General features: G+C 46.5%; 2 protein-coding genes across 4 annotated transcripts in view; one reads left to right on the forward strand and one right to left on the reverse strand.

Annotated features, from left to right (window-relative positions):
• The window catches only part of LOC119463584 (T-box transcription factor TBX20), a 177,182-nt gene that overhangs the window by 20,341 nt on the left and 143,101 nt on the right, over nucleotides 1-13,740 (reverse strand). For all 3 annotated transcript variants that reach the window (XM_049668302.1, XM_037724421.2, XM_049668298.1), the window contains exon 3: nucleotides 1,945-2,218. In XM_049668302.1, the coding sequence (XP_049524259.1) occupies nucleotides 1,945-2,218 (274 nt within the window). The remainder of the gene's footprint in view (nucleotides 1-1,944; nucleotides 2,219-13,740) is intronic.
• Nucleotides 5,637-9,787, forward strand: LOC119463613 (uncharacterized). The gene is made up of 2 exons (XM_037724442.2): nucleotides 5,637-6,661; nucleotides 9,564-9,787. The coding sequence occupies exons 1-2, from the start codon at nucleotides 6,342-6,344 to the stop codon at nucleotides 9,565-9,567; spliced, it is 324 nt and encodes a 107-aa protein (XP_037580370.1). The 5' UTR covers nucleotides 5,637-6,341; the 3' UTR covers nucleotides 9,568-9,787.

Here is a 13,740-nt window from a genome sequence, read left to right on the forward strand (position 1 = left end):
GAATAGCGGCTTAGCATGATTGGAGCAGTGTTAGCGAAAACTCAGTTGCATTTCCGACAGCTGATCGCACAGAAGCAAGGTAGAAGCGGTAGCGGTCGCTGAGGAGACGTATGGCGCGCCGCCGTGAGCACCATCTCGTTTCTCTAAAACAAACTGCTCCTCGAAAAGGGTCGATAAATACCATGCACAGACAGAATATATTTAGGTATATACACAGGACAAAGTTTAATATATTTTCTAAAGAGAAAGAGGTAGCCAACAAACAATTATTTCTAATGGTATGATAGCCTATGCCTAGAGAATGAATATGTTGGTGTATGTTAACCTCGCTTCAAATTGCTTTAATTGCGTACTTTTTGACCCTGAAAAAGATCTGCAAACTTCAGTGACCCCTTAGGCAGAGTCTTTTATCAACGGTGTGTGAAATTCACGTGAATGATATGTGTCTCAGTATTGCTTCTCTTTCCAGTAGGCAATGCTGACGATAACGGCAATGATAATGGCTCACGGAAAAAAAAAACGCTCTTCTAATAATTTACAACATTTATTAGGGATGGAAATATCACCACTTGCATGCGGAGGTCATAAATATATCTAAGTCACTCAGTAACCGAAATGAGACTAAGTCGGATTCACTCGAAATCAGAATCAATAGCAGTCATGAGCAGTAGCGATTATACTGTGACTTCAAAGTGAACAATTCTTCGAGGTCACGCTAAGTTTCTTCAAGTGTAACTGTTATTAAAGGTAATATATATATATATATATATATATATATATATATATATATATATACAGGGTGTTTCAGCGAACACTTTCAAAATTTATTCAATGTTGCCTGTGGCAGATCGCCCAATTCTAGTTAATGAGCTGGTCTACTCGAAGAGGCGGACATGCACAAGAAATTGAAATGAATAATCGACTAATCAACAAAAATTCACTAATTAAGTTTTTAACTAATTACCTGATGGCCCATATTGCAATTAACAAATTGTAGCCGTGGAGTTCGCAAGGCGGATCCACTTGGAATTATTTCTTAGGATGACACCAGTTTCGAGATAATAATTCCCGAACTTTGCGGAGAAATGCATTGGCATTCCAGTTAATTGTGTGCTTCATTGCATAAAGCGACTTCATTGCAGCCGCACGACCGCTCCGATTGCGGGCTTTTCTAGCATAAGGCAACTGCCCCCATATGATAAAAAAGTCACAGGCCTGCGCGGCACACGCAGAACAGTCACATTTTAAGCTGGTGGAGCGGCTCAAAAGTAGCTCCAATTTGGGCACCACGCACAACAGGGTCTTCGCGGTAGTCTGTTCGCCTCGTTTTGATGAGAACGATCTGAACTGTCCGCCCGGCGTCGACAGCGAGCTGCGGCTTGTAATGCTCTCTGTACAGCAGTCTGCTGAGTCCGATCAAGCCTTACAGCTGCAACTTACATCTCGGGCGCGCCGCGTTTGCAGGCACCTTAACTAGATGGCGCCACCATACTGGCGGAGGCTCGTCAGTTCGGAAGCGCGTTGTTGATTGCGCGCCTCGTCTGAATCGCATATCGTCGTCTGCGGACGCTCCGTTTGCAGGCATCTTACCTAGACGGTGCCACCATACTAGCGGAGGCTCGAGTCGTCTCCTCCTGCGTTTGCCTTATAGGGCCGATAGCGCCTCGATAGCAAGCGCTTGCGTTGCTCAGTGGTAGAGTATCCGGCTCCCACGCAGCGGGCGCGGGCTCGATCCCGGCGGGAATCGAGTACTTTATTCGCGTTTCCGGCGATAGCGGTAACGCGGCGGACGCCGGCGGCGCCATCATCGCGACCCGAAACGGCTATTGGAATGAGCCCATAACAGCTTACGCTGTAAAATGGCCGCGATCATGCCTCAACGTAGCAAAGCGCATTTACTAAAGAAATAGCAAATGTCGGTGCGTCAGTCCTGAAACCACTCACGTGTCCCTGCTTGTCCATCTCGTTGTTGGTGAGCTTGACCTTCTCGAAGGAGACGACCTGCTTGCGCAGCTGGTCCCCCGTGAAGGGACAGTCCGGGTGCGCGTAGAGGCGCGCCGGCGACGGAGGGTCCGCCTTGCCGGCCACCAGCCACGAAGACCGGTGGTACGCGTACCGGTACCGCTTGTTGTCCACAGGAACGATGTCCAGTAGGACCACGTAGCGCCCGTCAGGATGCAGGCCGTTGAATGAGACGCGTAGCGTTGGAAACATCCGCCTGCAGTAGAGTCATGACAGCGCCGGAATTCACGAATATCAACAGCACTGCATGCCGCCAACAAAGCACGAGCTGGTGCGTTTATCGGAAGATGTTATCTAACGTAAAAAAAAAAAAAAAAGCATCTTTGTTTGTTTTTTATCCTGAAACACATCATTCACGACAGCGGTGCTCATATAAACTGTGGGATGTTCACTGACATGTTCATTAACTAACTTAAATTCATTATAATTCACTGATGAACTTTTGAATCGTGAATTTCAGTGCACGTTCTCATGTGCGGGATTGAAGTCAGTCAGTGCTTGATGGATGCCCAGTGACGAAGGCTGTAGCACCAGAACGGAGTTACGTGTTCACAAAATTTGGCGCGACATACATGCATTGGTGCTTCACATAAAATTGTTCTCGAAATGCCCTCCTCAAGCAACATGGGAAAATTACGGCTTACGATGATGATACCTATGCCCAGAATCAAGAGTTGCATATTTTCGTATGCAACAGAAAACAGATGAAAATTTTGCTGGAGACAGGCTAGGTCTTGGTGGTTAAACTATATTAGCGTTTGATCCGCGCGACGCGGCCCCCATACTTTAAGCACCTCATAGCGCTCACTGTAAATTAAATTGCGCCCATAAGAATGTTTATGTGTTTATAACTCACCCACTTACGCCCATCGGAAGGGGTGTCCTGTGTGAAAAACTGCATTTATTGATGTTATAATTCACACTAAGCCCAAGCTTGGCGATGTAATATTCTCACAGGTGTAATTAAAAATTACCCCTTTCACGTAGGAATACAAAAAAAAAAAGAACACTTTAGGAAAAACGGCCAATACACTTACAAAATAGTACGCCTTATAAACACCTGTCTTATGGAGGGTGTTTCAGCGAACACTTCCAAAAATGTTTAAAGGTTGCCTGTGGCAGATAACACAATTCAAGTTCGTGAGCTGGTCTACTCGAAGAGGCGGACATTACTTGCACAGAAAATTGAAATGCATAATCGACTAATTAATAAAAATGCACTAATTAAGCTTTTTTACTAATTCTCTTATGGCCCATATTGCAATTTACAAATTGTAGCCGTGGAGTTCGCAAGGCGGATCCACTTAGAACGAATTCTCAGGATGACACCAGTCTCGAGATATTAATTGCCGAACTTTGCGGTGAAATGCATTGGCGTTCCAGTTACTTTTGTGCTTCAATGCACAAAACGACGTTTTGTTAAGAAAGTAACTGGAACGCCAATGCATTTCTCCAATGCAACAAGAAATGAAGTTGGGCAGGCCCTGTCAGAATGGGTGCCTTGGGAAGGGAGTCGAGGACAGCAGAGAAGATTAGGTGGTGTGCTTAGATTAGGAAATTTTCATGCATATACACAGTAAAAACGTTCTCCACCCTTGTACCCTTAAGAGTGCTGGTTTCTCCCATGGCTAACAGCCTTACCCTTCAAGCTGTAAAAAGTTATACCGTACGCGACAGCGATCTCAAACTACACCTGCGATGAGAAAGGGCATATGTTGAAACATGTGTGCTATATTTCCGACCACTTGTGGCTGCGCACCGAAGTATTTGACACGAGAGTTAGAAAGTTATAAGTATGAAAGTTTATTTGGTGCAGTTTTCGTGCCGTCTGTTTACTGCTTCATGCAGTTTTCTTCCCTTCTGTTTTCGGACCATGGGACCAATGTTCACTGAGTAGGATGGCGTCGATCAGCTGATACAAGACAAGGGTAATGGAAGATCGCTGGAAGAGGCCTTCGTCCCGCAGTGGACATAAAAATACGAAGACGACGAAGATGATGCTGATGAAATGACACGTTCACAGCGCTAAAGAAGACGAGACACAAACATGCAGTGTGCAGGACGGGCGCTCATCCTGTTCACGTCGTGTATCGTGCGTCGGCCTCCTGATAGCGTCGTCCTGTTCTCATGTCTCACAATGCAAGTGACCAACTAGTCTAAGTTTCAGCAATATAAGTGACGAAGAACCAGTTCACCATTAACAATTATTAGCCACTAGAAATGATTCGTGAGTGAGAAAAGATAAAATCAAAGTTGTCAATACAAAGCCAGTTAAGTGCAAACGAAAGAAAGAAAGAAGAAGCGTAAAATGGACGTTGTTGAAAAAAATACTAACATAATCACCACGGTATCACTAATTATCACCGATTTATAGTACGGTAACGACGCCAATTGCGTGCATTACTCGACAGATAGTAGCGTGAAGAGGACAGGCATACATATAACATAAGTTGCGGCCTATACTTTGCGAGACGTTGTAACAGTTGCAAAATTTGTGTTTATCTACAGCCTGCACGTTGGGATTGGGTGAGTAAGGAGGCATGCCAATTGGAGTGGCCGATGCCTATACATTTACCATTAACGCAAAGTAATCTTGGCACGTTTGCGAAATCTATTTATACCATACAATTGGTTAACTTGGCATTATCGGAACGTAGAGCTCGTTAGACAGAATGTAACACTGTCATCTGTTCTACTGCATTGCCGAAAGAAAACAAAACGAAAGAAGAGAAGAAAAAGCCATAGGACAGTGCAATAGCGAATGAAGAATTCTTTTTTTTTTTTCTGCGACACATTATGAGCTCCGACAGATATCGCTTATTATACAATAATCATTGGTTACTCTATATGTAAAAAAGTTAAAATCAATTTTTTTTAGTTCATAACATTAGGGAACATATTGAAGTTCTGGAATTGAAGCTAGTCAGTGCTTAAGACATGTCCACCCACTCGGTTCCCCGAGAATACTCCGTGTATCACCAGTTTTGAGACATCCGTCCGCTAACGTGCAGCAAAAAGGACTAATTGGCGTTGGACTTGATATGTTTTCGAGAAATCCTTTCTTACGAACTGCAAGAGGAAACAATGTTGAACACCTATTCGTTTTGGTAGCTTTGGGAAATGATAAGCGTTCCTTATTACAAGGCATACATTTCACCTTCGTTGCTGTGTTGTTCAACATGGGCGCATGCCTTGGAGGGGCACCTACCCAGTGGCGCAACTCGTTTACTCGACAAGGCAGCAGTCAGCGCAAATCCAAGGGGACCCAAGTTGTCTATCATCATCCACAAATATATCATCCGCATATATATCCGGTGAGAAAACGACGACGAACACCAAACCCCGAGGAAGAGGCAAAGAGGCGAAGAAAGCTTTCGGCTGAGTTGGCTTGTCGGGGGCCAAAAACTGGTCGTCGAGTTCATAGAAATCCTAGCGGGTCGGGCCGATCGTGAGCGTCGAGGCGAGTTTGGCCAACCCGCCTGTAAAGGGCGGTTTGACCCGCCCAACCCGCTTGGCGGGATGAACGTGAACGCGGTCGTATCGGGCTGGGTCAGCTCGACTTCTGACTTTACCCGCTCACGTCGAGTGCACGTATTAGCGAAGCTATACTATGTTAAGTCGGTGTAAGACTCACTGTGCCCTGTCCTGCATAAGCGGCGTGGTCTGTCATTGTCCACGCCTGTTCCGATTTCGTTCGGGCTGTGCACGCTGGGGATTCTCGTTGGCAGGGGGTATTCATGGCGCATATACATAAATATGTTTTCTTGGCTGCTCACGTGGTTTACTATAGAGAGTGCTGCCTTATATTTGGGTTGACTGCTCTTTCTTTTTTCAAATTATGTTTTGCCTTTAGTTTGCTATGGTACCTATACGTACAGGCATCCCACTCTCCGCTCCTCGCATTCATAGCCATTGTTTCTCAACTTGTTGTCCGTGCCTGCGCTGCTTTCGTTCGGTCGTGCGCGCTGGAATTCTCGTGGCAGGCAGGCAACTCCGTGGTGCATACATGAATACATTTTATCGACTCGCGCGTGGGTTATGCTACTGTATGTTTTCTTTATTTTTTATTTCACTCTCTTATTTTAATGTACTTGTTGTTGAACTTCGCCGGTGTTTTGCCATAGTTTTTGCGATATTAAAGCACGGTATAACATCTTTGCTTTCTTGTTCCGCTCTTCTTGGGGGCCTTTTTTGTCTTCGTCTTTCTCTTCCGTCCTGACGTGGCCGCTGTCGAGACGAAATGCGCGAGAAGCGGCGGCCCCGCGAGGCTCGCGGTCTCGCAGCGCGCGCATCGTCGTTCGATTGAGCCGGCGACTGCGATGGGGTGCCCTCGGTGGACCGTGGTGGCTGCCTTGCTGCTACTGGCCGTGCCTTCGCTGTTGGCGGAGAGCAGCGAGGCGCCCGACGACGAGCAGCCGCAGCCGCCGGCCGACGTCGCCGCCGAGGGGCAGGCGACGAGCGGGGCCAGCAGCATGCACGACGACGAGCGCACTGGGGAGCAGACCCCCGTCGCCTCGCAGCAGGAGCAGGCCGACGAGACCTGGGCCAAGGCCGAGGCGCTGCAAACGTCGGAGACCTACGGGTGCGGCGAGACGTGGGAGACGTGCGACGCCAAACGCACCGACGACGACGACGACAAGTAGGTTTGCCTTGTTGCGCGTCGGAGGTCTTCCCATGGATGCGTCTCTCAGGTGTTCCGCTGCGGGCCATGGGACGTTAGGGGACGCAAAGCTGCCGCGGCAAATGAAGGAAGCCGCAGTGGAGGGCTTCTGGGCCCTGCGTTCACATAAAAGCTCTTACGATAGAATGGTTCGTAAGAGAATTCCAGTCAATCGTGATGCTGGATAAAGGCGGCCGGCCAATTGCAAAGAACGAAAAGCCTTGCGAATTCGTCCCCTGATTAATTCCTACCGCTTGGTATTTCGTAACGTTAACCGGAAATTACGGTTCACGGCCGTTTTTGCCTCTGGCGCTTTCCGCAGTGCGACCTCATGCTCGGCGAAAGCATTCTACAGCAAGTGTTTACTTGTAGTATAGTTGCTTACGATTCATTGAATTAAGTCCTGAGGTTATACATGCCAAAACCACGATTTATGAGGCATGTCGTAGTGGGGGACTCCGGATTAATTTTGACCACCCGGGGATCTTAATAACGTGTCCCCAATGCACGGGACACGGGCGTTCTTGCATTTCGCCCCCATCGAAATGCGGCCGCCGCGGCCGGGATTTGATCCCGCGACCTTCTGCTTATAGCAGCGTAACACCACACCACGCGGCTGGTTTACGATTCATACTGTGAACGGCGCGTCTGCTCTGGTATCTGTCCACATGTAGTATCTGTCCAATGTATGGTGTTCTTCACTTCGAACGCTTTTTAAAACCTGTAAAATGTACCCGAATTACGTCACTGCGGATCAATTACCTCTTGCCAGTTATATTTCACGCCAAGAAGACTAAAAGCAATTCATTCACTAAGTAAAAAAAAGTGCGGTTAACATCTCAATTACAAAATTTCAGGCTCATAATTATATTATACCCACGCCGCGGTAGCTTAGTGGCTATAGGCGTTGTCTCTTCAGTAACCAACGTTAAACAACCCCAGATAGTCTAAATTATTTCGTATATAGTCTCCCACTACGGCGTGCCTCATAATCATATCGTGGTTTTGGCACATAAAACGCCAGAATATTTTAATGTTAATATTAAAAAGTTGGAGGGAATTGTCGTAAGTCTAGTTGCACGTTTCTATATATCGAAATGGCTATATATAGACAAAAAAAAACACTGCCGTGAAATTAATTACTTAATTAACCTTAAGTAACCTTAATTAACCTTATTACGCACGCGGTGTCACGAAGCGTGGTCCAGACCAGCTGAGACGTCGAGGGTGGTGTAAGGCATGGGAGTTTCATGCAATAATTACTAGAGGGCAATAATTACTAATCACATGCGCTAGTGTCTACGGTAGCTGCAATCGGGGCGGTTTAGCCAGCCTGGGAATTATGAGAAGTACAAGGATTTGCCTAAATTTCGTTCTTCTGACTTCGAACGGCTTCGCGACTTTGTAAACACGTCATTTTCAACGAAGTACCGTGTAATAAACAATTCAACATTATTAAAATTGTCCGACGGCAGGATTCGAACACAAGACCTCTAGCACAGAAGACCGATATTGAAACCACGGACGTATGCATCGGCAAGCGGCTTAGAACGCCCTTATGAATTTCTCGTGGGCAAGCCACGAGAAATTGGAACGCTTGGCGCGTTTCGATTTAGTCGCCTCGACAGGCTGAACAGCTGCAATTATAGTAGCTATTGTGCGTGTTCGCAGAGTCTTCCGCACTTAGAAATATATATATATATATATATATATATATATATATATATATTGCTCTGAAATGTCCGACAACGAAGGCAGATAAAGCGTAATAAATAAAGCCACAAGAGCGTCTCAAGCCCCAAGCACGGAGATCAGACAAATCCATGTACTTCCCATCATTCCCATGGTGGCTGAACGATTGTAGCGCCAGATTTCCCTCTAGTAACTATTGCAGGAAACTCTATGGCGTAAAATGAAGCTTCGCCATACCGCACCATAAAGCGGCCCACCTCACATATATGCTGCTCAAGTGGCTATGCGTTCAACAGGAAGCTGCGCAAAGCGCCTATCAGCATCGATTAGTGGAAAAAGGGAATCCCTCGTGTGCTCCTGGCTGGCCGTGCTTCCTTTTTTGCGCCACCCTATTACGTCACATAGAATTTGGACCACGAGCCGCGCTTCTCAGTTCCGCGTGCATAATAAGGTGAATTAAACGAATAATTTAAGTCAGTTAATTCGATCTACATGGTCATATTGAAACTTAGGAATACTAAAATAAGCTCTCACAATGACTCCATTTACCTTAGCGATTTAAACGTGTGCCGTAAGGTTATAATTAAAAGGTTAGTTTATGTTATTAGTTTAATTATTGACATTATTGCTTTGGTTTTTTTTTCAGCAAATGATGTCCACGTGGGCACGTAATTCATCTGCAGTGACTTCATTCGAGCAAATTAAAAAAAAAATTAAGTATTTGAAGTAAAAGAAGAAACACTGTTTATGATGAGCAACCGTGTTGAACAGTATCGTTTTGATTGAAAAGTCGGCATACAAAACAGTTTTTTGTTTTGTTTTCGAGAATATAGAGCCGGTGAATGCGTCCGCGTCCATTGCTCAGTCTTACCGCGGCCATTTACACCTTATGATGATCTGAAGGGGGAAATTTTGTCTAAAATCTGCTGATATTATTACCTTTTGTGTTCTTTTTCAAAGCTCCTTTCACGGTGATGTGCTGCAGCGAAATTGGTTGTTCTTAAAGCCAAGTACTTTCACATGGACAGCTATATAGTTGCATCATAAAACTGCAGAAACAGCATTTTCGTCTTCTTACGAACTATGTTCAATCTCACGCTATTCTGTAGCAACTCTGTATGTATGTTTCATATTTAAAAATCTGGTGTTGAATACCTTCACAATGCAACTTTAACTTTTACGTACGTAGGTGAACTGGCTTGCAGCTCAAGCGCTGGATGGCTTGCGTCATCACGTAGCTGCATTGCGGCAGCATGACCCGGAAGCGCGCCCTACCTGATGCCAAATTGCTCCCCCCGCCTCGTGCATCGCCACCCCATCCACTCCGCCACTGCACACCCAAGTTTATGCATCGGCCTCTGTGGACAACAAGAAGTCCTGGTTCAATATTGCTGGTATTAATAAAATTAACCCTTCGGCATTATATTTCGTCTTTGATTTCTTTCAGTTCCAAATTTCAAACCGCGTAACCATTCACCAGTTCCCTTTTCGAACACGGAGGGTAAAGAAATGCGTGAACGTCGAGCGCATTCATGAAACTGTTCAGCAGAATGCGAAGTTGGGATAGTTGGTTCGTGCTTGAAATGCGGTTCTGGCACAAGAAAAACTAAACGGAAAGAAGGGACAGGAAGAGCGCAAACTTGGAACTCAAAGTTGAGTTGCAAGTTGGCGCTCTTCTTGCCCTTCTTTCCGTTTAGTTTTCCTTGCGCCAGAACCGCATTTCAAGCACGAAACTGTTCATCAAGACTCGTCAGCGAAATTATCGGACTCTTGGACAACCCTCCGTGCTACCGTTCCAGTGCAGGCACTGGGAGCTTGAGCGTTGCACTGAATGTTTGCACCACACCCTTGGGGAACGCACGTGACAACTGGAGCTGGCCGCATATTTTCACGAAAAAATTGCCTGATGATGAGAGGTCGAATAAGAAGGGTGTATACATGTAGATGTCCTCAGCTAATTTTTGACGAAGCAGGCAATAAGTCTTGGTCTGATAGCAGATATTGGTTCACCGATGGATCAATATGTTAGGCCATAATTGCAGCGGATCTGAACATGTGCCACGTTTGCTTGTCAGCGTCTTCATCATTCCAGTCCGGTAACAATATACCTATAGTTCCATATACGGGATTCGAAGTTGATTTTCCAAAAGTCTGCCTCATTTCAATACTTGTTAACTGTATACGGGTAACTGCAACATCGCTTGATGAGGATGCCGCCGTTGTCAGCTCGGTGGAGCAACAAAATCAATACGAGCCAGGTATTTCGGCTTCGAAGAATCCCTTTTCGTTATATTTTTTCCCCCTATACTTGGCCTATTCCTCCGCTTGTCCGCGTTCCTTTCGCTGCTATGCCAGCGCAGCGACGCAGTGCGCAAACGAATTCTGACACTCCGCTGAGAGACAAGGCCTTTCGACAGCATACCCGTGCTATCATCATGAAGAGCAAGTGGCGAGCGTGCCTCGAAAGGTGTGCGGTACGAAGGGAGGCCATTAAACGGGGATAAGAGCAACAAGAACATCAACAACGAAAGAGCTTCACGCAGAAGCGGCTCCTTTGGCAAGAACAAAAGCGCAGGCACTCAGTGAAGCCAGGCGCGCGAGCAGGGCACGTCAACCATGATCTCTTCACGTCGTCCATCAGCGCCAATTTTTTTTTGCTTAACGGTTGCTTTCGCTTCGCCTCTTGTGTTTTCATTGCGGGAAAAGAGCCACCCTCCTCTCCCATCTGCACCACCCGTGTTCCCCAGAGTCGTCGTTTGGGGCGGAGGATGTTATATGCATATCCGTCACATTGCGTTTGCAAAAAAAGGGGGGGAGCTCCGCTACAGCGTCCCGTCCTACTGCGCGAGCCTTTATTATATATATATCTTGTTCGCGTCTTTCGGCTACGAAGAAAAAGCAGCGCCTTTGACGATGAGTGCTCGCTGGAGACCTGCGGAGTTTAACGCACACGTGCATGTTGCGGCCGCGCGCACACGCTGGCGCGTGCCGGGGGACGCGGCGGCTGCATGCATGCGCGGCCGGTCCCGCTCTCGTCGGTTGCTGCGTGCGTATTCTTTTTTTTTTTTCCCCTCGCCCCGAGCGTTGGGCATTTGGTCTTTTCTTGCGGACGACGCGTGGATGCGCCTGGATCTCTCTCTTTCTCTTTTGTATCTCTTTCTCTCCTTGTACAAACGCCCGCATGAATTATTTAGGACGGGTAGCTTTTGACGATGACACTGCGTGGAAGTTGTACGCGCCACGCTCTCGGAGAGGTTCGGCCGTAGAAGCCAAGTGGCGCCCCAGTTTCGCGCTCGGTGATCCAGCTGCTCGAAAGCGCGAGCGAATGACGACTGCTTTAAGCGAGGGTACACCCGCTAGTGTCCGCCCTCCGTCACCGAATAACGCACAGAAGCAGCTCTGATGAATCCCTTTGTTCACGCGTTGCTCCAAGAAGCAATCACGTCAAATGCCATGTACCGGGTGGTTCAGCGAACACTTTCAAAAATGTTTTAAAAGGTTGCCTGTGGCAGATAGCAGAATTCTAGTTCATGAGATGGTCTACTCAAATAATTAACAAAATTCACAAATTAAATTTTAACTAATTGCCTTATGATCCACATTGCAATTACAAATTGTAGCCGTGGAGTTCGCAAGGCGGATCAACTTGGAACGAATTCTCAGGATTACACCAGTTTCGATATATTAATTCCCGAACTTAGCGGAGAAATGCATTGGCGTTCCAGTTACTTTCGTGCTTCAATGCATAAAACGACGTTTTGTTAAGAAAGTAACTGGAACGCCACTGCATTTCTCTGCAAAGTTCGGGAATTAATATAACGAAACAGGTGTCATCCTGAGAATTCGTTCCAAGTGGATCCGCCTTGCGAACTCCACGGCTGAAATTTATACATTGCAATGTGGGTCATAAGGTAATTAGTTGAAAACTTAATTAGTAATTTTTTGTTAATTAATTGATTATGCATTTCAATTTCTTGCGCAAGTAATGTCCGCCTCTTCGAGTAAACCAGCTCAAGAACTAGAATCAGGCCGGCTATCTGCCACAAGCAATCTTTAAAAAATCACCGCCCCTTCCACTTCATGAAGATGGTCGAACAGCGAAGCTGTGAACGGCGCTACTCGCGGGGGATGGGACGAGTCGGCGTCCACGGGCGACGGCGTTCCTAGCGCGTAACTCACGCTTTTCTACGACGTTTCCAGATAAAAGTCCTTGACCAAAGCTCCGTATACACAACCAACGCTAACGCGAACTCCTCTCACACCCCACTCCTCCGTTGACCTACTTTTTCGTACACCGCCATTGGTTGGCGCGCCTCACGCTCTACCCCTCCAGCGCGAGTATTGGACGGCGCGACTTACGTCAACCCCCCCCCCCCCCTCCCCGGTCTCCTTTTCATCTGCTCCCTCTCACAGCATTCTCACAGGGTTGAGCTCTTCTTTTCTTCTCCTCTCCCGCGAGGTCACGTGGGTTTTAGCGAACGGACCACGGCACAGGGTCCGCAGAAACAGCTTCGCTGTAAATATTTTCAAAGTGCTCGCTGAAACACTTGGTACATACCTTGTCGCTTTGCGAGCCAGGATAACTATTTTATAGTATGCGTAGACTGGAGCCGCTCTTGAAACGGTGTGCTGGCGCGAAATGCGAAGTCGGCGATGTTGGTCAATGACAGTGTGCCCACCCGCCGTGGTTGCTCAGAGGCTATGGTGTTGGGCTGCTGAACACGAGGTCGCGGGATCGAATCCCGGCCACGGCGGCCGCATTTCGATGGGGGTGAAATGCGAAAACACCCGTGTACTTAGATTTAGGTGCACGTTAAAGAACCCCAGGTGGTCAAAATTTCCGGAGTCCCCCACTACGGCGTGCCTCATAATCAGAAAGTGGTTTTGGCACGTAAAACCCCATAATTTAATTTTAACTGTGTGCCCATGGAGGGTGAGAACATACTTCATAGAAAACGGCTGCTTGCCACCCACATCGCCATATTAACAGATCGCCCCCAGTGTAAAACAATCGTCGAAAGTCATGAAACATGTTAACCGAGAACCGCAGTATTCATTGCTCACCCCTCATGTAATGTGTCTCCGGAATCCTTGGGGTATAAATTAACAAAATAAATAAATAAATAAATAAATAAATAAATAAATAAATAAATAAATAAATAAATAAATAAATAAATAAATAAATAAATAAATAAATAAATATACAAGAAAACAAGGCCATCAGAAGGCACAAGGCAAGATATGAAACCGAAGCAAGAGCAAGAAGTTATGGCAAACACTGATAGAGATAACACTCTATAGTGATGATGATTTAATGGCATCCCCCTTTGAAACGGGGCGGTGACAAACAGTCACCTAGCCTGCTT

Source organism: Dermacentor silvarum, chromosome 1 (assembly GCF_013339745.2).
Source record: "Dermacentor silvarum isolate Dsil-2018 chromosome 1, BIME_Dsil_1.4, whole genome shotgun sequence".
Lineage (NCBI taxonomy): Eukaryota > Metazoa > Arthropoda > Arachnida > Ixodida > Ixodidae > Dermacentor > Dermacentor silvarum.